Here is a 24,087-nt window from a genome sequence, read left to right on the forward strand (position 1 = left end):
TGACCGTGTTATGACCAGAATTATGGGTATGTGTGCCCCTGGCCTGCAAACCATGATCCTAATCCCCCTTCCCCTCCAACTCCCTGTATCCAGCAAATCGCTACAGATGCAAAACACTCCCTTTTTAGCCTCATAAATTACAAAAAACCTAATTCTATTGATTTTTACGAGGGCTTTTTTTGAAAACAATTACAGTTCCAAGTCTATTCTGTTAAAAAGCAAACCTTTTTGTCATCACAAAATATAAATGTCAGGTTGAGTGACATCATGAAATTTTTTAATATTTTTCAGTTTAGTAAGTAGGCTTTTCCAGCAATTAAAACCCTGCAAACAAACAAAAAAGACCAAAAGTACTTCTCAAAAGCCCAGCAATACGTCAGGATTGAGGTACTCTCTATGAACTCCACGGTTCGGATGGCAGAAACGTTGTGACAAACTGTGTATTCTTTCATGAAGTGGTTCATAGATATTCCCATGATGCATCAGAATCTTATTATTACGTACGCATATATTTCGTAGGGTAAACCGCTGAGTAAAACCTCCATAGTTTGCAACGTGGCGACTTCGCCGACAAGGAATTATACAGAATTTTGATCTTTCTGTTACATCTAATAGGTGACTGCAAAGTTCAACACATTCTGAGCATAGGTAAGTTTTAGATGAGTATGAATAACAGGGAAAATTTGAGATCATACGTTTGTAATGTGTTTGTTTTTGCAGAAGTTCTTTGATTGTGTTCAAATTCAGTTCCGGTATGTTTCGTGATTTCAATGATCGCCGATCGACAGCTGTATACATTTTTCTTTGTGAATATCCAACCAAATTAATGTACTCTATCAAAAGATCTTAGATTATTCCACAGCAGTTTATGATCTTATTAATTTACAGCAATAAACACGTTTATAAAGTGATATGTTACAAGATACCGGTATATTTCTTGTATGTTTCATTTGACAAATTATGTCTGCCAGTTATTTTCTAGGTAATTTCCCGGCTTCGTGCTATTGTAGGTATCAAAGATCTCATTTTTGGCTAAATTGTTAATTCTCTTTTTTTCTGTATCTTTCCTGTCAGATTTATGTTTGTGTATCACGTAAACTAAAAGCTCTAAATAATAATATAACTTTTTGAAAGGTTGTTGTCAGACTACGTCAGCATTTCAATAGTGCATCATCAAAGATAGTTGTTCTAGTTACAAAACCTTTCCTTATGACCCTGTATTAACACTGAGACAATGCCAGATGTATGAAGAAATCATTCCAAATTTGTCAGGAAAGATTATGTCTATAGTATAAAAGGAGTTTAAGCCTTCGAGTGAAACTCCATGACATGATGAGGATAGTAAGTACATTGTATAAAGGGGGTTATTTATAATAATACATGTCTTGCCGAATTGCGGTCAGACCACTTCTTGGTCAGATCGCTCCCAGTCAGATTGCTCCCAACCAAAGTCAGATCGCTCCATCGAAAAAGTTAGAAGTTACAAGATAGTCACAAGTATAAAGAATTAACTTTTTCAATTCGTTTTTGACAGCTTGGTCAGGAGCAAGGAACAATTGGAAACAATTATTTTGACACTACCATGTTTGACAGTTTATTTAGCGTGTCATCGCACGCAACAATTGACCGATTTATAATTTTGGCTGGATTATCTACAATTCTGAGAAAATGTTCGATGGCTTTTTTATGGCAAAACAAACAACAAAATAACATGTTGGTCTGTATTTGATTCAACTTTTACTTCGGACTTTTAGTTGTAACAAAGTTATAACTTGATCATCGTGATACACCTTGAACAATCTCTAGTAAGTAAATAAAGTTAAAACATGGAGCGATCGAAAGTTACGAGCAAAACTAAGTACTTGATCATCTGGATAGACCCTTTATGGGTCGAAGTCACTTCAGTTTAGAGCAATCTGACCATAGAGCGATCTGACCGGTGACTGTCTGGTCAGCAAATGAGTACTTGTCCAATGAGAACTTGTTACAGGCAGTGGTGTGATCATGTTTCCTCCAAGCCATAAGTTTTTGTGTCCTATAAAGTAGCCAAAGTCATTGTTGTACTGTCATGAAACTCACTGAGCATTTGGAAACACAAGAGAAATTTCAAAAAGCATAAACCATTGGTTTGTGTTTTTGGATCATGTGTACTGTAGGTGGTCTTGGTCGATATGTCGGTCGATAGTCGACCGATATATCGGTCGAATGTCGGTCGACTATCGACCGATAGTCAACCGACAGTCGACCAATAGTTGGCTGACATTTGCCAGACAGTCGACCGATATATCAGCCGATATGTAGCGATTGCCTGCCGGTGAAGTATCGGTCAAGTATCGATGGACTAACTACTCACTAAGACTATATAGGTCAACGCATTCATTGATCGACTATCGGCCGATATATCGGTTGACAGTATATTGAGTTCACTAGATACAGACGTTCCCATTTGTCGTTATACCTCAAACTCGAGGTTTTTAACCCTTTGAATAGTCAAACTGTGTGCTCTTTATCGACAGACGGTGATACTTTATTTTAATAATAATGACAGCAGCAATAAAGCTTGATATTATGCATTTAATGGAAACTCGGAAATAAATTTGGAGCTCCAGATGGGTGCTCCAGCTCCAGCAGCGGGAAAAAAAAAAAGCTAAAATGCCATTCATTGAAATCATGGATTATTGGTGAAGTATCGATGAGGTGTTGCTCAGGTGTTGGTCAAGTGTCAGTCAAGTATCGGCCAAGTATCGGTCGAGTATCGATGGACTAAGACTAAGACTAATACATATTCATCGATCGACTATCGGCCGATAGTCGGTCGTTAGTCGGTCGATAATCGGCGGACATATTGAGCGACATATTGACCGAGACTACCTATAGTACACATGGTCCGTGTTTTTTACATTATCCAAGTGTGTGTTTTTTAAAACTGAACGCAAATGGATGGTAATTTTTATTCTGTAGGAGGTGAAAGATGGATGACGCTTCAGAAGACAGCCGGCCAGCTCAACCTGGCTTTGTTAAAAAAATTTATTTAACAATATCACAGGTAAAAGCTTTGAATAAAGTACTTATACCTTATGAAGGATTTCGCATTTGGTAATATTTTAGAACTACACAAATTATATACATGGTAGTACATGTACATGTATAAAGGAACTTTGATATTGTGATCTCGTAGTGTTTTATAATAAAATTGTACAATTAAAAAGTGAAATCATATGGCTGTAATCCACCTTACCCAGGGCATAAAGTTTTTGACTGTATGCTAAATTGATTATACAGCTGCATGTGGATAATTTCACTGACAATTTAATTTTACCTTCCTTCATGGCAGAGATACCAGAAGTTTCTTGACAGCACAGTACCACATCTGCCACTGAGATGGATTGCAACACTCGTCATGACACTGTTGTTTCTTCTGAGGGTATTTTTTCTACAGGTATGTGAACACAAGAACATGCTCATCGTTGCTGTTTTTTCAGTTCAGCTTTCTGTGTACAAGACCAATGATTGGAGAGGTATAAACAAGAGCTGTCAATTGCCAAAAGTACTGTGTTACATCAATTTGCCATCTTATTTCTCTGAAACTGATAACTTTCTAGTCATAAAGTTATTAAACTTCCATAAACCTCCTTTTTTTTGCCTACTTTAAGCAGGACTACTCAACTCCCCCCCCCCCCCTAAAAAAAATCCCTTTCCAAACTGCCATTCATGCATGTAACCCAAACCTGAGCCTACTCACAACATACAGAGTAAGAAAATGAGCATGCAAAGAATGTCAATCATCTCTTTACTTACACTACATGTATGTTCAGTTATAAATACAGTCTGACCTGTATTAAGTGGCCACCTATTAAGCGGCCACCCTCCATTAAGCGGCCACTTTCCAAAGTCCCGGTTTATTTGTCACTGAACTGCTGTATTTGAAACCTCTATTCAACGGCCACCTCTATTAAGCGGCCGTGACCACCTTTTTGCTCTCGCAAGTGTATTATTTATATGGGTTTTCACCTCCGTTAAGCGGCCACCAAATTATCTTTCCAAGATAATTGGTGACAGCTAAATTTCTTTACATACTAACTGTTGATGCAAAAAGGCCAACGATGTTTTTCATATTTTTCTGTTCATTTTCAATCTGAAGAAATACTGTACATTTCAACTATGTGCCCTCTGTGTTAGAGCTAGAACTATGCATGGGCTGAAAATACACTGGACATTGTGTTTTGTTACAATAAATTTTGGATTTATCTTTATATATGTTCACTTTTTTAAAGCATTTTGCTATATAGAGTTTATAAAATCATGTTTACTGCCATTCCTATCCAATTTATATTGTATTTCTATTAAGCGGCCAACCTCTATTTAGCGGCCACTTTTCAAAGTCCCGAGGGTGGCCGCTAAATAGAGGTCGGACTGTATATATCTTTTTTGACAAAAACATGTTTTGGCACATTTTTTATATATATATATATTGTCTTTACAGGGCTGGTACATAGTAACCTATGCACTTGGTATCTACCATCTTAATCTGTTTATTGCATTCCTGACACCTAAAATTGATCCAGCTTTAGAAGAATTAGGTGAGGAGGACATAGGTGTGTTCCTTCTTTGTTACTGAGTACGTTATGTATATAACATGGTTATACTGGTGGGAGGTACAATATGTAAGGCCTTATATGCTAGATGTGTGGGGAGGATAGGTGATACGGTGACTGGCCATGGTACGATGAACAATGGTGAAATGGTTAATGCACTAGACTCTGAATCTAACAGTTTGGGTTTGAGCCATAGTTGACTGGGGCCACTGTGTTGTGTTCTTGGGCAATTCGGTCTACTCTCACAATGCTTCTGTCCATTATGCTGTAGAAATAGGAACCAGTAAACTTAATGCAAGGGGTAACCCTACCATAGAATAGCATCCCATCCAGGGGGGAGTAGAAATACTCCCAGTTGCTTCATGCTACTGAAACTGGGAAAAGCTCCGGCCTGATGAGCCACTAGGCTCAAACACAGACTTTACCTACCTTGTTTCATTTGCTTGTATACGTGTACTGTATGTACCCTTATTGATACTTGATTTAAAATAACTCTCCCCTACCCCTCTCAAAAGGCCTTGAAAAGAAAAAGGCCCCCCTTATAGAGCTTTAATGGTACTCATAGCTACCCCATAAGTCACAGACATTTATAAATGTAGTCTGTTTTGTCAATTATTGTTGTCTTGTGGTTTTACAGAAGAAGATGGTCCAGAACTCCCTACCAAAGCTGATCAAGAGTTCAGACCATTTATCAGAAGATTACCAGAGTTTAAATTCTGGTAAGTACTCTTTAGAAAGTTTAACATGCAGGTTCGGGAAATTACCACGCTGTTACTTTCACTGTTTAAGCAGAATGCTTCCGTGTGATCTTATTTTTTCTGCCCCATAGTGTGTATCTGTATGAAACACAACCTTGAATAGGTGAAATTAACCAATAAATTATTTTTAAGCCAAAGTGATTGTGATAAATTGAAACTGAGCTGTCCTGGGCTAAACCTCTGCAAAGGAACGTGGTTTAGTTTTTCAGCAGCCTTTAGTAGGAGAATCTTTGCATGACAACCAAAATAGATGCTACAAGGTAGATATTATGTACATGTTGTATTTTAAGGTAGAAAAGTTGTATTGAATACAATTTACAAACTGTATTTTCTGTTCTTTGTCCTTGCAGGTATGGAGCTACAAGGGCTGTTGTTATTGCTATAACATGTACATTTTTTGAATTTTTTAACATCCCTGTGTTCTGGCCCATCCTAGTCATGTACTTCATTGTTCTTTTTATCATCACAATGAAGAGGCAAATAAAGGTGAGAAAAAGAACGTAATCATACAAACTTAGCTTAGCAAACAACTGGATTGTACATGCAAAACAAATCTTTTCATTCCAACCATTGCTTATTAAGATGTTAACCAGACTTGAATTTTCACATGAACAATGAACCCAGATTACCTTATTTTAGGAATATAACGAAGCATTTTAATGTTCAACGCGAACAAAATGTACGCGTAATAAAATTAATGTGAATTTAAGCATAGTTCTGGTTAGATGCTTATAGTAAACGTGTTAACATAAATAAAGTTAATGCAAATTTTTGAAATTCGCGTTAATAACATGTATCGTTAATTTCCTATAATAAAGTAACATGTAATTTGAATTATATTTTGAGGCATGGTGGCTAATGGTGAGTGTGCTAGAGTCAGGATCAAGCCAACCAGGTTTAAGTCTTGTCCTGGGTCATAATTGTGTTGCGTTCTTGGAGAAGATACTTTTCTCTCACAGTGCCTCTCTCCACCTAGTTGTATGAGTAAACTGTTTTGACCAGTATTACTGCTAGGACAACATGACAAAGTGCATGAGGAGCTCAGCTCCTTCTTAAATCCATTGAAAATTCAACTCCTTTGTTTTACGAGGGTTGCACATAACAGTCTTTCGCTGACAACCTTGCCCTCGTTTCGTCGTTATTTTTGTTTTTTGGGGGGGGGGAAACGGGAAACGGGAAGGGGGGGAAAAAAAAAAAAAAGGGGAGCGGGGGGAGGCCCCCCCCCCCTCCAGCTCTGTTTCCCTGCAGAAACAAATTCTTAAGGTGATATGTTTCCTCATTAGTTTGGACTATTTCTGACAGTTTTTCTTTACATTTTCAGCATATGATAAGGTACCGATATATACCATTCACCTACGGAAAACAGAAATACAGAGGCAAGGAGGATAGCGGTGATGTGATGAAATCTTAAGTCTAAAAGGACAGAAAGTTATTGTTACAAAGTTGTACAGTAATATTTTTAGTTATGGTACTGGATTTGTATCTGTGAAATTATGAAAGAGACCATTGTTAGTTTGTCACTAAAGTTTTCTTTTGATTTGTAATTACTTTCTTATCAGTGTATTACTGTTGATTTAGATTACAACAGGCTTTGGTAGGCAGATGGAGAATTTTATTTGAGGCCTTTCATGAAATTAAATAATAAATATGCTTTTCATAATCAACTAGGAAAGATAACCTGTATTACAGTAATATATAATATTCATAACACCACACACTTTACTTTGTATTTCACTGCATAATTTATGCATTATAGTTATGGCTGTGCAACTGTATATGTCTGGAAAATATCCAAGCCAGGTTCATGGCCAACTATTAAAGGATACTGTTTTCTTTAAAAAGAAAGTTATTCCTTTATTAAAGTGCGTTTCTGTTGTGTCTGTATCTGTGTTTTTGGAAATGCAGTGCGCTGAAAATATTAACTCATGGAGATACATGTAAGAACTGTACAGCAAAGCGTCATCCTTGCCAAGAGGTCTCGCAGTGCAATAAATTTCACAACCTCTTCCTGAATTAACATGTGCTAATTGGACAAAAGCATTTTATCAAAGTTAACAATGGCCTATTCGAATTCTACTGGATGTAATCCTTTACCACGGTATTGCTTGCCACGGCAAACCTAGATGTTGATAAAACATGTTGGTCAAGGCAATAACATGATATCCATCTGAGGCAAAAACTTCGGAAAGTGAGTAAATATTTTCTGGCAGTGTTTTATCAGAGTCAACAAGGTGGGAAACTTTGTAAATTTGTAGTATCCTCTTGATGGCACATTTAAAGGAAGGTGCTAGCCTTGTACAGTAAAAAAAATACAATTGCTGACAGACATGGCATTTTGGGGATGTAATTTCTTATTCGTAACACTTGTGTAAAACTCAATTAAGATTTTCTTTATAAAGAAAAAACAATACACAGATGATTTCCATCGTATGCATACAACTTTTATCAAGATAAAGGTAGGACCTTTTTTAGATTGCAGACCTCTTCAGTGTCTGTGGTGGTTCGCTTTTTGAAACATCTTTAAAAGGGTCCCTGGAAAAATTTGTCAAATTATTCACTTGGTAATACTGAGGAACAAAGTAAATTACAACATTTGAACTTCTGAACTTTTTTAATACTTTAAGGAATCGTTCATTGTTACAACATAACTTTGTTTTCTGACTGCTAATTATAACCCTTATGGGCTCACATGTCGTAGCTATTGAAACCAGGCCCCCTCATAAACTGTTTCCAGTCCTCTCTCTATGAGTGGCAAGTGTTAGTCACCAGTGAAGGGGGATGGTTTCTAAGGTTATTCAAAATACGTTATTTTCATTTAAACAGTTAGGAAGATACCTCTTGCAGTCAGTGATTCCGTTAGAATCTCGTTTTCTTTTCAAATTATATTAAATTATTGCGCCTATCTACAAAGCAAATATTAACAAGAAAACTAAAACTTAGAAAAACTCCAAGGATTATTTGTCATTATTCAATTTATCTACAAAACATACATTCACAATGGGTAATCATTACAGTGCGACTACTCGGACCGGGGCACCCTGAACATTTTTAACCAATCACAGTGTTAATTGAAAACAAAGGATAGGGACATTTTTTTGTAACGGACCAATAACGATTTAGAACGTAAACAAAAGATTACCTACAAAATTTGAACTGTCAACAGCGTTACAAACAGATGCGGACCTCTCAGGAAACTTGCCTTCTATTTGATTGGTTACTTTCGAACCTTAGTTTTCCAAAGGTCATGGGGTTCTCGCGATTACATGTAAAAAGTTTACGAATCAAACCATGAATCGTGAAATTTTGTTCACGGTCCCAGGAGGTGTGAATTGAGATTCACGCTGTGTTTACCCTTGCTTACAAAAAAATTCACTTGGGTGAAAATGAAGACCGTAATGCCGTAACTATTTTTTTTTCACTCCGTCTTTGCCGTAAAATTGATGCGAGTCGCAGTAAATTACAAATATTTGTGTTCACGGACTTTTCTTTAGCTACTTTATATTTAAGTAAATGTTTCGTAAAAGAGAAATTTTCGTACCAATGAGTCTTAATTTTGTTTTAAATCAAGACTAAAACTCATTTCAAGCAGCGAAGCAAAATGTCCCTTTATAAGGTAAATTTCGCTCCGGCGGCACCCAAATTTTTCTTTTTCGTCAAAAACAAAAAATAATCACATCAAACACGAGCTATAATAAGAGTGATGACTTCAAAAGAATCCGAATAGTCATGTCTGCTCACAGATGCCATCCCGTTTCGCGCGTGAATAAAAAGTCAAAAGCGTTCCTCGTTATTCTTTCTGTACTACACCAAAGAAGAGATTTCATTCCCTAAATTTAGCCCGGATAGACTTTTGATAGGTTTTGATCAAATAATAAAACGAGCGGAAATTCGGAACGTAATTAGGATCAAAGTAACCAATCAAATAGAAGAGTCTGGAGGCCGCATTTGTAACGTTGTTGACAGTTCAAATTTTGTAGGTAATTTTTGTTTACGTTCTAAATCGTTATTGGTCCGTTGCAAAAAAATGTCCCTATCCTTTTTTTCAATTAGCACGTGATTGGTTAAAAATGTTCAGGGTGCCCCGGTTCGAGTAGGCGCACTGTAAGTTACGTCAAATTTGATTTCAATAAATAAGAAGAGAACAACCTTCATCTGACCGCTAACCAGACAATATTTTTCTTACTGTAATATTTACCCGCCTGATAAAACAAGTATCTCATGACACGCACATATCCATGAAACGTCCGAATATCAAATAGAAAACTTCACTTCTGATGACGTTGCACTGCAGACATCCGCGTTGTCTCTGATTGGTTGTTACTGTTGCGTAGGAATCGTTGCCAAGTAACAGCCAATCAAAGACAGTCTCAGACAACGCAGCGAATAGAAATCAGGGCATGAAGAAAATAATCTGTTTTAGGCTATGTCTTACTTGTCGAGTTCCTATAACGGCCCACAGGATAGGCCCTCGTTTCCAACATAGCAAAACTGCCTTAGATGGTGGCCTTTAAATCTTCGCACCTTTTTGCATCGTCTTCTGGTAGGGAACGAAGTGATTGTGAACAGTCTCCTTCCCAGGGTCTTGCCTCTTTCTTTGAGAAGCGGGAAGACTGGCGCAAAATCGCAGTGGCCAGTGACGTCATATAGAGAAGAAAGAAGAAGCAAGCATCTGGGAGGAGACTGGAAACTAGCTATTATAAATAGCTAGCTATATTTAAGGTTGTCGTATAATCAAGCACTCTAGGGCTGTACGGACCTTTCGTTACAGCGGAAGTATAATTTAAATCAATGTACAATATATCTATTCAATTTCTTTGACAATTTACAAAAGAGTTAAGTTGTCGGTGTTCTTTAGTGTTCTTGTCCGCAGTAGAATGTACTCATTCGTCAAGTTTTTGATTGAGGACCGTTTGATGAAATTTTTGTTTTTTGCAGTCAGGATGCCTCACTCCAACTTCAACCTTTTTTTTCTCTGGAAGTCAGTTTTAAGATCCTGAACATGGGACACAACAACTTTTCATGGCGCCACCAATAGAGTTTCTACACTGTCCTTTCGGGCATGTTGCATGCTTACAGGTCGTTTTTCCATTCTGAAAAGAAAAACAAATAGTTAACGCTTATAACTTGAAGTGGTGCAGAGGAATTCCTCGTATAACCTTACGAGTAATTTAGATCGTAACTTACGTCCGAGCGTGAAGTCGGCCAGGGCCGTACCTAAGATTTTTTGTCTGCGGAGGCAAGTTTTCCTGGCGGGGGCTACTGTTTTTTTTTTTAATTAAGTTTTTCTTTTTTTCTTTAGTTTTCTTAGTTTTTTAGTTTTCCTGGCGGGGGCAACTGCCCCCTCTGCCCCCCTCCTCCCCCTCCCCCCCCCCCCCCCCGCTAGGTACGGCCCTACTCGCAAGTCACAGTGTTTCGGAACTGTGTTAGGATCGGCTTACATAGAAACTGTCTTATTCCCCTCTTCACCTTGATACAACTATAATCTTACTGAAGCCTACTTTTTAGTTTTAAGGGCAAAATCTGTTGCTTCCCAATTACACAAACTTGACAAGTACCAGCCTTAGTCTTGCTTTCTTGCGGATTTCACTCACAAAATACGGAATTGACAAATTCTAAGAGATCTGAGATGCAACAGTAAATCGTGTTTACCTCACACTTGCACGTTATGCATCTGGAGGGACCGAACAGTGGGAAATATGGCTTCCATGTTTGACCGTCTTTGTATTCACTTCCACGAAAATTGCACCCTACAGATGGAAAATAGACCTATCAGGTTATACCATTATAAAATCCTAATATTTTTGGCTGATATCCAGTACGCGTCCGTGGAAGTACAAAAGTCATATTTTGTTTTACCTTTTTTAACGGCCTTGTCGTCATCCGATTGTCCATCCTCTTCATCTGCGAACAGAAAAAAGCGAAAAATGTGAATTTTTATTCGAGGCGGGCAGTTTAAACATTGAGAGAAGCACTTTTAGTTTCCAAGGGCGAGACTCTTTAAAAGAATAGACACGACAAGACTTGATCGATTCTATCTTTATTTCTATTTTTATAGATATAGAGATAGAAAAAGAAAGAAATCGTTTATTCAAAAATCAACACTTGGTAGTCTACGTGACTGAATTACGTGCGCTAAAATAACAGACAATGCAAAATATAATATCCGTAGAACATGTATCCGTATAGTAGCTTTTGTACACGTTTTCTTCTTTCTATCTTTGTCAACCAATCACATTTCAACCTTTTTATTAGCATCGCATTGTGCCCGTTTATTTCCATTTTTTGCTTTTTGCAGCCCCTGAAGAAGGCTAGTTTTGTCGGACCGAAATATTGGGCAATAAAATTACCCTTTTAGCTGTTCGATCAGCCTTGCATTTGGACTGTATTTGGTTTTACGTTTTGTACATTATTGCTGATCCTGATCTACGCAAAGATCCGGCTTCACTCCCCTGCTGTTTTTCCAAGTGGCCTTGCATTATTCAGTTATATCTAGGTTGTTCTGCATTGGTTCTTCTCGCAAAAATTACAAAAGGAATGCTTCTTTCTTACACAATTTGGGAAACAGTCACATTTACTTTCTTTCCAACACTGAACTATTGGACATATCCAACAAAAAAATAAATCTCCTTTTTTGTTGAAATAACTGTCAAATTTATCATTATTGGCTCGTTTTCGTCGGCAGTTTTCGTAATCAACACTTCGTTTTGATTAGTTGAAAGTGAAGCCTGTTCTTATGTCACCAAGTTTTGTCGTGCTAAAATTTGATAACCGGTTGCAAATTACTGAACTTCTTACCAGGGCACCGCATACAGCAGTCAGTCAGGCGTAGTTTGATTGGATATTTGCAATGAAGATCTGGACATTTTACTTTGGTGCATGATATATCCTCTGATTTTGCCTGCGGAAAGGATAAATTGAGTCAAAATAAGGTTAAAAAAAACACATTCAACAACTTTGATCAGATCCCGCTAGTCACTAACTAGTAAGTTATCGTATTATTCATTCTCGTCCCCAGAGCTCTCGTTAATTTTGGTCACGTGTTCGGCGAAATGAGAGGTGCTGAGGTCGGTGCTGAGAAATATGCATCTCCTCAACGCGCGCGCTTCTGATTATTTGTTCGGTCGCTTACCAGGCATGTGCAGGCGTGACATCTCATGTAACCGAATGGCTGTACAAAAGGATGCCACACGGCTCCAGCGGGATAAACTTTCCTGTCTCTTTTCACGTAACATCCTTTCATGGATGGTCGATTCTTCTTCTCGTAATATATGACAACTTTTTCCTCAACGGCTGGAAAAGAATGAAAAATAATTTTATTTATACATTGGATAGTTCAGCTACGTTTTGATAGCTGATATGTGAGTATTTAAGACGTTTGAAATAACTAACTCAGTGCAAACAAAGCAAAGTCCAAAATACCTGGACAAACAGGGCAGCACAAATGAGGTAATAAGATAGGTGCTTCGCTGCAGTTTAACCGCTGACACTGGAGTGGCGCACAAACTATTTCAGAGTCCTGCAAGGAGAAAGACAGAAAAATCAGCAACTAACAGTCAAGGTTTATTGATTGACAAGTTAAATTTACCTGGCAAGTGCACGAGGAACATTTGTCATCTTCAGAAACCCATGTCTGTCCATTAAAGTATTCTTTGTCGTCATGGTAACACGAGCCATGCATCGGACCTCCCTGCTGTAAATCAGGAAACCGCTTTCTACAAATATCGCTGTTCACCAAGACCTGGCTCCTCAGCTCCCCTTGAGGAACCTCTTCGCTGCTTACTTGCAAATAGACCAATCCACGGACGAGATTACTGAGGAAGGCTGAGTCTAGGTTGCGTGCGGATCCCGAGACCTACAATAGAACAGGAATAGTTTGATTGCGATTTATTCAAATATAGGAGAACCAATCAGATTCGCAGATTTACAATAGACCAAGATGACCGTTAACTTAAGTCTGTTGGAACGTTCCTTGATTAATGCAACAAAACTGACTTGTTATTATATATCTGTTAAGGACTTGATTTCCGGGACAAGAATACGTACCGTTTCTCCTTCAAAAGAACGTAAGAAGTGCACGTGCTCATCATACGGCTGTGGAACCTCGCCATAATCTGCAAAGCCCTGGAGTTCCGCTGTCATCAAATTCTTGCGCCCACGGTCCATTCCACTGAACATCAGGTGATAGTGTAACGCGCAGTTTTTGTCCAGTGAGAACCAGGCCTGCCCGGCTGCACCTGTCTGGATCCTGGGAACAACTTCGTTACCAGACAGCAGAACCGGTGGATCTGGTAAAAGATCGGAAATTCAGTAGGGATTTAACAAAGGGGGCTTGTAAAAGACATATAAGTAAGGTCTTTTCTAGTTCTGGGGTTTGAAGAACTCTATCACTCTAGGGTTTGAAGACTAGGAGTATTTTTGCTACTCCCTTTTGACGGATGGATAGTCCAGTCCCTAAACTCTCTCTTTAGCGCGGCCTTTATAGGGGTTTAACCCACCTGGGTTTAACCCTATAATTAAAGAGTGCGTGGAAAAGAGAGTTCAGGGACTGGACTAGGCGGATGGAATGCTAGTACATTAAAGGTTACCTCAGCATTTAATCAAGTTTACGTTACAATCCTTCAGTAATCATTTAGCTGGCGCATGGAAAGGGTGTGAGAGTAAAGGTTAAAGTGTGAGGGTAAAGAGTCTTGGTCGACAACACAACGTAACTATCTGAGCTAAGGCTAAGGCTTTAAGTATGAAAAGTTATATTGTTCGTACCATGATATGACAGATGATGTCCCCTGTATGGAAACTGCTTTAGTTGACCGTGTATTTCGCCATTCTTGTTGGCCGTGGTTCGAACATTGATGAACGTGTTTCCACTGAAAAGCCAGCAAATGTCTTTAAACGATGGTCTCTCCCAAACACCTTTTACCTGCAACATAATCATAAACTTTTGTTTATAATTGTAACTACAGTCAACTCTCTCTTAACGGACACCTCCATAAGACGGGCACCCAAGACAGACACCTGGTGTTGGTCCCGCCCCGCCGTGTCAGTCATACAAACAAACTCCGAAAGACGGACACCCCTAAGACGGACAGATGGAGCCGGCCCGACGGTGTCCGTTTTAGAGAGAGTTGACTGTATAGTCAGTTTTACAACACGACTTTCAAAAATTTAAAGCGACCATGAATGTTAAACGACTTAAAATGGCATTTATTTAGATAAAGCAAGCAACACCCCCTCCCCCCAAATTCAATGCGAATTATTTTCCTTATAAAAACGCCGTAAAAAGAACGAAAACATCCTTGATAAAGAGTGATATTTTTGTGAGAGTTTCAAGTCTATTTCTGCACATATTGTACGGAAACAAACTTATTTACTTATTTAAGTACAAGTGTTTCCAGGGAGTGGTCAGACGGTATTTTTTTATACATTTTTATTCATATTCGGCCGTTTCAGATCAGTTTCAGCTGAAAACAATCTATTTCTGTCAAGTGTAGATCCCAGAGACGTGCACGATATTTTTTTTAATTTTTTTTTTTAAAGTCTTGTTAATAAGTGGCGGTGCAATTTTTTTAAAAATTTGGAAGACAAGCTGTATTCCCGATCAACACTCAACATGTATTTTTGTCTATTACCCGACTAATTTTTGTAAACAAACAAACCTCAGCTTGTCCGTGTTCATCAGCAGTCACAGAACGAGAAAGTCTTTTAACATTTTGTCTGCGACTTGTTGCTTGAAGACTGATTTCTGTCACAGAGTTCATCAGTCCCGACAGAAAAATCTGCAATAAACAGAATTATGTGTTTAAAATTTGAGAAAAGCGGTACTTTAGAAGTATTTAAAGTATCACGGAGGGCTAACTCGGTCCAAAGTGTAAATGTTAAAATCTACGAGGGAGTTACCATTTACATTCTTCATTTATAATAAAAGTCCTTATGAGTTGCACTTCATTCCATGATAAAAGTTACTTTTGAAACTTCCCCTCCCCCTTTCTGAATAAAAAAAAAATTAAGGGATCGCCTTTGGCTGGCCAGTTGGTCTAAGACAGCCTCGTTCCCAGGGCTTTTCCCTTCCGTTCTAAATTACCAAGGGAAAAGCCCTGGGAACGAGGTTAGATCTAAAAGGGGCAAAAAAGGTGGAACCAATGAAAAGTGTAACAGCTATGTAACGAAGTTCTATAACCAAAATGATTTAAAAAAACAGAAGTCGACGTGTACCTGATAGTGTATTTGACCATTATTAGCGAATTCAAAAGAGGCATAACCGCTGGCTCCTGTCATTGTGGGCCTAGGAGCGTCTCGACCGGAAAGCTGAGAGACGATGGCTGTAGGAGAAAAGTAAAACCGTTTTAATCTTACTATGATGATAAGTGCTAACATTTCAAGCCATAACTGATTTGAAGCAGAGTCCTCAAAGGCAACGTTAGTTCATCTGATTCGTTGTTACCAGCACGTGAGAACGTTGTGTATCTGTGATATTAGCTGGTTGCGTTTTCTCCCAAAAACGTCCTGAACAGAAGTGTTGTCGTTTGATGATCAAAGACAACTATTTGAGCTTGAAGGGTAATCATCTAAAGAAGAGTGAAATCGGAAAAACATTCTAAAGAATGTTTTTTTATTTAACTTACTATTGCAAGTCCTTTTGATGCCTATTCGACCAGTGAGTTTCGTTGTTTGATCAGCGGTGTTCAGTATCACTGTAATATTTAAATGACCACGTGACAGCCACTTAAGAGCATGCTCAGCTGGGTTCGACCATACCGTTTTAAAATCGGAATTCTGCAAGAGAAGAAATGGCCATTAATGTGGTCACTAACTGATGGTCGAGGTATTGATTTCAGTCAAATTTGAGACTTTCAAGTTGTTACTTAGTAGGTACGGATGTTAAAGTTGCAGTGTCTCGGAGATATTAGCTAACAGCTACTCTTTTGAGATATAGTTATGTATGTATGTATGTATGTGTTTTGTTGTTGTTGTTGTTGTTGTTGTTGTTGTTGTTGTTGTATGTATGTATGTATGTATGTATGTATGTATGTATGTATGTATGTATGTATGTATGTATGTATGTATGTATGTATGTATGTATGTATGTATGTATGTATGTATGTAGTGTGATTTGCTAGCAACACCTTTTGGGCCATTTGTTAGTTGTCATTCTGTTACAACAGTCTTTCAGCGGTCAGTAACGCCACCGAAACGCCATTTTAAAGTTAAAAATACTCAGCCATTTGCCAGATGCTAGCCTGTTCTAGGTGCTCGGTAAATTGGGGATAAGTGCGAAAAACAGCGAGTAGGAGGGGCCGCTTCCCTAGATCCGTCACTGCTCAAAACTTGCATTGACGGGCAGGAAAAAACAAAGACTTTGCACGAGGTATAGCACGTTTAGCAAAAGTTGTCCTTGTAGTCTTTTAGCTTTCAGCTAGCTTTAGGGTCACTGGAAGCCAGTCGCCTAAACAAATTAACCAAAACATAAAAGATGCTATGAGTGACTTACCTCTCTCTTCACTTGTGATGCACTGATTACTTTCACCACACGGGCACCTTTGCTATTGGTGGGATTTTTAATCAGCTTAATCGTCACTTGAGTTCCTGAACCTTTGGGGAGAAAAACGCATCAACTTTACACCTTACAACTTAAGGTGTGTATTCCTACCCTACCCTACTGGCATATGGTTTGAGATTCCGCCCCAACCCACTGGCTAAGGTGCGTCATCCCACCCCACCCCACCTCTCTCAAGTATGCACTCCACCCCACCCCACTGACCTAAGCTGTGTGATCCACTGTAGCGGAGATATATCCTGAGAAGTTTTCCACTTCTGGCAAAGTTGAAAGATGCTAGCGCACTGGATGTTTCATCATCAGATGACAGCAATGCTTCAAAGCTCTCTGAAAATAGAATTGAGTGTAAAAAGAGTTAAAATATTCGTCTTTAAACAAGATGATTTATCAAAAGTGTTTCAATTGATGTTATTCACGATATATTAACTGTGAGCCATTTTTCGCGCGCCGAAGAAACTTAGCTTCATATCGACATAAACCACGAAGTAATAATTTACTTTGACAGAAATACAGGAAAGATAAAATGTTTAACCAAAAAGGAACAAGATGATTAAGTTTGAGGAAGATTAAATAAGTTTAGAAACAAAGAAGTTTCGGCTAAACAAAGTTTTCGGCTAAACTTTGCAAGGTGCGTGATCCGTGTTGTAGCCGATCTTAAACTCTCGTGTAATCACTGCTGTATTGCTTTTTAGCATTGTCACTTATAGTGCCCTGGGCACACAAACCCAGATATTGCGCTTCCTACTTCCTACAGATTAACATGGATTAATACAATAAAACAGTGGTAAAACTACTAATACTAACACAATAACATTCACCAATTGAACCACTATCACTACTAACACGATACAATACTTATAAAGGCTTGTTTAACACCACAATGTCGTCTTTCAATATCTAGAATTGATAGCAGGCATCCTTATGACTCGAAATACCATTTTATAAGCGCCATTTAGAGGACATTTATTTTTGTTTGGAGTCTTGCATGATAGAATCAGAGACTGTTATAATTATTACAAGTAAATGCACGCTTTAGTCCTTTCTGGTTGAATTTTGTCATTTTCTTGTCACTTCCTACACCATACAAATCAATTTTGATCTCGTGTTCTCCTTTAAATCCAGCCTGATTACTCTTTGATTATTACCGTGATGCTGTTGACGCCTAAGAGAGCCAGGCAATCGTCTGTGGCTAATAAGACTACTTAAGAGAACATTCATTTTCCATGTTTAAATATAGAACTATGTTAACTTTAAAAGAGGCTATTCGAAAAAAACTAAGAAATGCCGCGAGTATTTCCAATTCTGTTTTCAGTTTTTCTAAACTTTGGAGGAAGTGCAGAATCTAATTTAATTTGGCTTTAATTTGCAAGCGCAACTTTTGTGTACGTTGTTTTCTGACAGACTAAGTAAACAGTCTTCTTTCTCCTTTATTTAGTTTCTCATAAAAACAATTAAAGAATAAGACGTTAACATTTTAACTTTATACTACTCAGCTTCCGTGTCAATAAACTTACCTTCCGAGTAAGATTTGTACAATACAATGTCTCCTTTAAGGCCTGCTGCGTGCTGTTTTTTGAGTTTCAATGCTAAGCTAACTTTTCCTTGCTTGAAAGATTCAATTTGCTTGTTATTCATTTGATTCCAAACAAGACACACCTGGAAAATGCAAAAATAAGCATCCACATAAAACTTCTCCTTACTGTACTCAATACGTTTCTTCTATTATTGGTTGGGAGAATAGAGCATCAATTATAAGGATCATCGACGGCAATAGGCATTAGCAAAACGATGTATGCAGCATCATTTCTAGATGAACAAAAATATACGCGCAGTTCATAGAAAATCCAAAAATAATGGTTTGATTTTGTAAAGCAGTTCTCGTCAAATGATAGGAACCCATTAGGAAGTGAGGATGACTACGGATGGCAAGGATGGAAATGGATTACAATATGGACAAACTTAAAAACAAATGTAACAGGACTAACCTGAGATCCATTGATGGATTTACGCTGAATGTTTATTTCCTTAAGCAGCGAGCCTTTAGAATCCATAAAGGACGCCATGCGAAGTTTTCGAGGCCTATTAATTAGAATAAAATCAAACAAGTTAAAAATGATTTTCATTAAAAAAATATAAATTGATTTCATGTTTTAATTATCAGGGATGGCTTTTTTCCTTACCCTTCATAACGAATTGAAATGCTTAGCGTGCTCCGCACAAGTGAAAAGTGCGCACGCCCGAGACCGTTTTGGCGGGAAATCGAAGCTTTCGGTGTCGTCAGCAAAGATATGAACTCTGAAAAAAGTAAAACAAGAACTAGTCTAGAAAGATCACATGTAATAGTGAGTCAAATTTTAAGGTATTAAATACCAATCTATTCATTTCAGATTTACAAGAGAGAAGAAACAGATTCATCGTATTTTTCTCACCGTCCGGGCAAGATGGACAACAATGCCCTTGTTCGACCTTGGGTCTTGCGCACGCTGTTGCTGGGCAGCGGTGTCGTATGTTACGACATGTCACTTTCCCTGTTGTCTCTGTATCTGAAACCTGCGATAAGAAAGAATTTTTGTTAATTATGTTCAGGAAAAACCTGCGGTGGACTAGCACTCCGTCCAGGAAGTGGAGTTAAGCACCAAATCAAAGATCTGCTTGGTTCAGACTGGACCTTAGCCTATAAGCTATTGATGGTGAAGCAAAAAACTTTACATGGAACGGTATAAGAGAGGTGGCGCAGCCGTACAGCTTGCGGTCTTCATAACAATACATCATTGAGACAAGCTCGCATTGTTTCTGGTTTAGTCTATTCTTGGAGAAATACTGCTAGTACGAGATCATTTTATATAATACAAGAGTTTTTAAATGTGGGGCATCTAGTGTCTAATCAGTAAACAGCTAAAAAACTTTTTTATATAGTCAGTAGACTGTTCAGTCAGTGAACAGCAAAAAAGGAGATAAGTCAGTTAATTTGTACCATTTTATGACGTTTAAGAGCTGTAGATGATTTGTTTCATTATATACAGAGAAAGAGAGTTAAAATTCTTTCATGTTCTCTATGCATGGGCATAGACACTTTGCGTGTTCGACACATTGTCAATAAACATACATAAACAACTGTCTGCAAAGAAAATCAATTAACATTTCAGTGTTTGCATTCCATATCGCCCGTCCGACATTTTCCCTCAATATAAGGACAGTAAGAGTTTTGATTCAGTGCCAACGCCGTACACTGAACTTTTGATAAACCTTTTTCTTCGCTTTTGCTTTGCGTGTGGTACCTAAAGAATCTCTTTGTTCTCTTGAATGTAAAGTTTGTTAGCGCTACAAGGGCTAATCAATTCAAGAGATAAATGCTAGGCCAGTTTTGAACTCACTATCAAATTGATCTACAAAAGTAGGTCACGTTTTCAACGACAGATTTCTAGATAAAAACGTTTCAAAACATATTATCGAAAGTAACTTTAAGAAACTTCCAAAAAGCTACAAGTTATCCAGGTTTGGCTTATCTTGGCTCTTTCAAATGCAGAGTCCGTTTGGGGGTTAAGTCGGATATATACGTTAATTACAAAGTCTTTCTGAATAACATACAAAGCCTTTTGTCAGTGCTTGTATTTGGGATTACTTTAATTGGCGATTGAATACTTTTCCAAACAAATAAACGCTGTGCTGTTAATTTTCCATACAAACAGCCACACGGGGCGAAACGTTGGGAAAAATCACTTACTTCCGAAAACATCAACTGGAAGAAAACATTCCAACGGTCCACAAAACTGCTAAAGAAACAAGTTGCGAGAATTTCATTTCAGTCATCATAGGTTTTGTACTAAAAAGGAGCTTTCATATTTAAGATAAAGGAGGATGGAGATTGTACAACTGCGGAGACGGAGAGAGACCAACGCTATGACTGTCATTTCACAAAGTCTTTTATTCAGCAGGTGTTGCAGGTTCAATTCAACCAACAACTCATCCTTCACAATAAGAGATATTTGCCCCCAAAAAAAGAAAGCAACTACACTCTTTATACATTTTTTTTTATATGAAACTCCAGACGATTCATTATTAATCTCGGAATTATAAGTAAAATCATTTATAAATATAGAATAGAACAACTTCTAATACATATAAACCAGCTATCTAACAACTTCTTCGCCTTCTCCTATGTTAGTATTGTCTTTATTTTTAGTAAAGATTTCCACCGCTTCTTATATTATTGTATTTTGATCCGTTGCCACTGTTTGTGAATGTAAATAGTATTTTGTAAATAGCGTTGTATATGTAAGTATTTTTTTTGTGTGTTATTTCTAAATGAATGAATAAAAAAAAAAAAAAAAAAAAAAAAAAAAAAAAAATTTGGAATAAGAACAAAAAAGAAGGAGTAAGCGTAGAACTTACTTCGATTCATTAGGTACCACACGGAGAGATCAACGCCACAATCGGGTGTTAATTGCATCATTGCCGATACAAAACCGATTAAAGTCTTCTACAATCTTGAGTTAAAAATGCTTACAAACTGGCTTTCTGTGGGGTCGTTTTCTGAGCAAGAAAGATAGCATCAAACCACTTGAAACACAAAAAGCTTCGGTATAACGAGGCTTTGATCTTAACAAATGGAGTTATCTTTTACTTTTATCCCGGAGCTTATCTTTTGATTTACTATTTATTTCGATTCTAGTATAAAAGACGAAGCATGGTATGTTTTACTTTTAGAAGAACCCAACAAAATGCGTATTTAAATCACCTTATCGCATGTGCAGATAACACAGAACATGACTCCAAAAGGAGTGATGTCTGGGTGCCAGCTATCGCCAATATTGTAGTGAAGAAAGCCAAAGTTGCAGCCTGTCAAAAGAAAAAAAATTGAAATAAAATTGGTCAGTAACACCCCACTTGAATGTCGCCTGCTTTTGCAGGTTTTGTTTTAATAAACAATTGTGCATTAGCGACGCGATCTGACGATCTTATATCCACGTTTGTTTTGTTAGCTAGATTTAAAAGATAGTTAACTGATTTAATGGTACTCGATAATTTCAAGCACATTTGTGATACAAGATCAATCCACTAACATCAAGAAAAGCCTCTCCGTGTTGTTTCCGTGAAGGAATGAGAAGGATTTTTAGCTTTCTAGATCATTAAATCAAATAAGAATGTTTAAGGGTGGCTGTATATAGCACTAAGTCCAAAAGTACGCGATTATCTGCACTTCAGTTAACTCTGTCCAATACCAGCTAAAACAAATTTATAACCTTTTAAGAAATTGCTAGTACAAAGCGCGTCCCAGCTGCTTATATATCAACGGTCGAATAAGGTTATTTACGGAGTTTTATTCTAGGGAATAACCTCTTTATGTTTTGCACAATTTTGCATGCTTGTTCGTTATCTCTAATGGATGCTGAGAGCCTGTCTGGGAACGCGCCTAATTTGAAAATTTGTGGTCCGGGAATTTTCACGCTATTTGAGTTGCTCAGTAGTGCGTGGTGGCTAAAATTAAACTTGAATGCGGAAAGTTAACATTTTTACCGCGCAAGCTAGATATTCAAAGGAATGCGAACAAATGGGGCCGCGAATCTCATAGCTAAAGCATGACGTCTTCATCTCCGTCACTTCCATCCGTTTTCACTCAGTTCTCGAGACGTAGTAACGAGGAAAAATAAAAATTCACTTTAGAAAATTGAGCATTAATTCCGCCTGTTTCTCATAATATTCAGTAAAAATCAATTTCTAAGTTGAGCTTAAAAGATCTACCGCAGCCCAAAGTTGCTTGTGTTAGCTGTGTTTTGGATGTAAATAAAAGGCACATGACTGCCCACCCCGGGTGATTTTTCATGGTGTGTTTGACACTTGCTTGAGAGTAAAGCGGTAAAATACCTTAAGTAAAGATCGACTAACTTATAAACATCTTCTCATGTTTAACTCAACGGCTAGAAAAATGCCTAAAAAGCGCTTAACCGAACAGTAAATGCAGCAAAGAATTGGTTGTGACAGGAACACAAGTAAACTGACGTTTGGCACAACACTCACCTTCAGAGTTGGTAGAAATTGGTTGATATTCACTGCCCACTGGTCTGAGAACCAACTCCGCTGAATTCGACGGCGTACAAAGAGTTAAAAATAATAAAATCAAAATTTCCAGTCCAAAGGAATCCTTCGTGCGTCCCATCGTAGCGAACCTCGAGTCGGCACTGCTTGTTAGTTGTGAGAGTTCGAAAGCGTGAGAATATATGGCAATACGTCACAATTCTGCCGGCTAGTCAAACAACCGCACGCCAACTTAAACAGAATACAAACAGGCACCTGATTTGCACCACGGACAATATTTACTATTTTCATTGTTCTATTGCTGGATTTGCTTGTTTTCGCCCCCCTTGGACGTATTTGTTCTTTATAACCTAATATCATCACTTTACTATTGAGTTGTGACTTCCTCAGGTTAATAAGTTTCATCGCACGTGATTGAAAATGAGTGACATCGGCAGAGGTAACTTCACTTCGTGTACGTGCGATATCATCTCTTCACGTGACCACGGACACTCAAACTGCGGTTCGGCTGACTTTTAGTAACCGATCCTTACTTGACTTCACCATACCGGGCGTATTTTGTAGGTTTGTAGCCGAGGTTTTTGGGGTTCCGCTGGCGCGATTTATCAGTGTTTATATAGAATTATATTGCTTGTTGACTCAATTAGCTTGATTGTTCTTCTAATCATTGTTTTGTGCCTGACGCTGCGTTCATTGAAGTCTCATTGTACTGTGCTGTATTCCTGCACATTCGCTCGATAATCCCACCCAACAATAAGTTTCACACTCTCCACGAGAAAGTAAACAATTGCGCAGAGGAGGTCTTTTTGACAATGAAGAAACAACCAAATTCCAACCTTTCACTTTGTTTACATAATATTGACGGGTATTTTGTAAACATTTCTATCGTGTTAAGCGATTTGAGCTAAACTCAATCCTTGTTTAGTTTTCGTGCTCAGACCTGCTATCAAGTAAAGACTTTTTGCAGTGTGACTTTCTCAAAACCCAACGTGCTACGCGCTACCTTAAAAGACAAATCGCACGCGAACTATTTTAATTGTATACTGTCGAGCCAATGGTCTCGTCAGTTTGCTCGAATGTATACCAGTTATTTGTTTAATGATAACTTGTCGGTTCTTCTTCAGTATGTCGAGTCATCCTTTCGCTA

The 24,087-nt window shown here is 38.0% G+C and overlaps 2 protein-coding genes across 3 annotated transcripts; one reads left to right on the forward strand and one right to left on the reverse strand.

The window, feature by feature from the left end:
* Positions 1–500: 500 nt before the first annotated feature.
* LOC144657793 (protein RER1-like) lies at positions 501–7,229 on the forward strand. 2 transcript variants are annotated; one of them, XM_078518154.1, is made up of 7 exons: positions 501–648; positions 2,962–3,046; positions 3,335–3,439; positions 4,484–4,595; positions 5,233–5,314; positions 5,704–5,839; positions 6,675–7,229. In XM_078518154.1, exons 2-7 carry the CDS (start codon positions 2,972–2,974, stop codon positions 6,762–6,764), a joined length of 600 nt encoding a protein of 199 aa, XP_078374280.1. In that variant the 5' UTR covers positions 501–648; positions 2,962–2,971; the 3' UTR covers positions 6,765–7,229. The 2 variants fall into 2 exon arrangements, with proteins under 2 accessions (XP_078374280.1, XP_078374281.1); XM_078518155.1 differs by having other exon boundaries at positions 4,484–4,580.
* Positions 7,230–9,422: 2,193 nt separating this feature from the next.
* On the reverse strand, positions 9,423–23,187 carry LOC144657790 (chordin-like). The gene is made up of 20 exons (XM_078518152.1): positions 22,923–23,187; positions 21,643–21,743; positions 19,334–19,454; positions 19,085–19,199; positions 18,890–18,983; positions 18,419–18,560; positions 17,109–17,231; positions 16,839–16,939; positions 15,973–16,123; positions 15,563–15,669; positions 15,007–15,126; positions 14,114–14,270; positions 13,397–13,638; positions 12,939–13,205; positions 12,773–12,869; positions 12,483–12,643; positions 12,149–12,251; positions 11,210–11,257; positions 11,003–11,100; positions 9,423–10,443 (listed from the first exon to the last, which is right to left on the reverse strand). The coding sequence occupies exons 1-20, from the start codon at positions 23,059–23,061 to the stop codon at positions 10,339–10,341; spliced, it is 2,592 nt and encodes an 863-aa protein (XP_078374278.1). The 5' UTR covers positions 23,062–23,187; the 3' UTR covers positions 9,423–10,338.
* Between the last annotated feature and the right edge of the window lie 900 nt (positions 23,188–24,087).

This window comes from Oculina patagonica, chromosome 6, assembly GCF_052425735.1.
Source record: "Oculina patagonica isolate OP01 chromosome 6, crgOcupat, whole genome shotgun sequence".
NCBI classification, from domain to species: Eukaryota; Metazoa; Cnidaria; class Anthozoa; order Scleractinia; family Oculinidae; genus Oculina; species Oculina patagonica.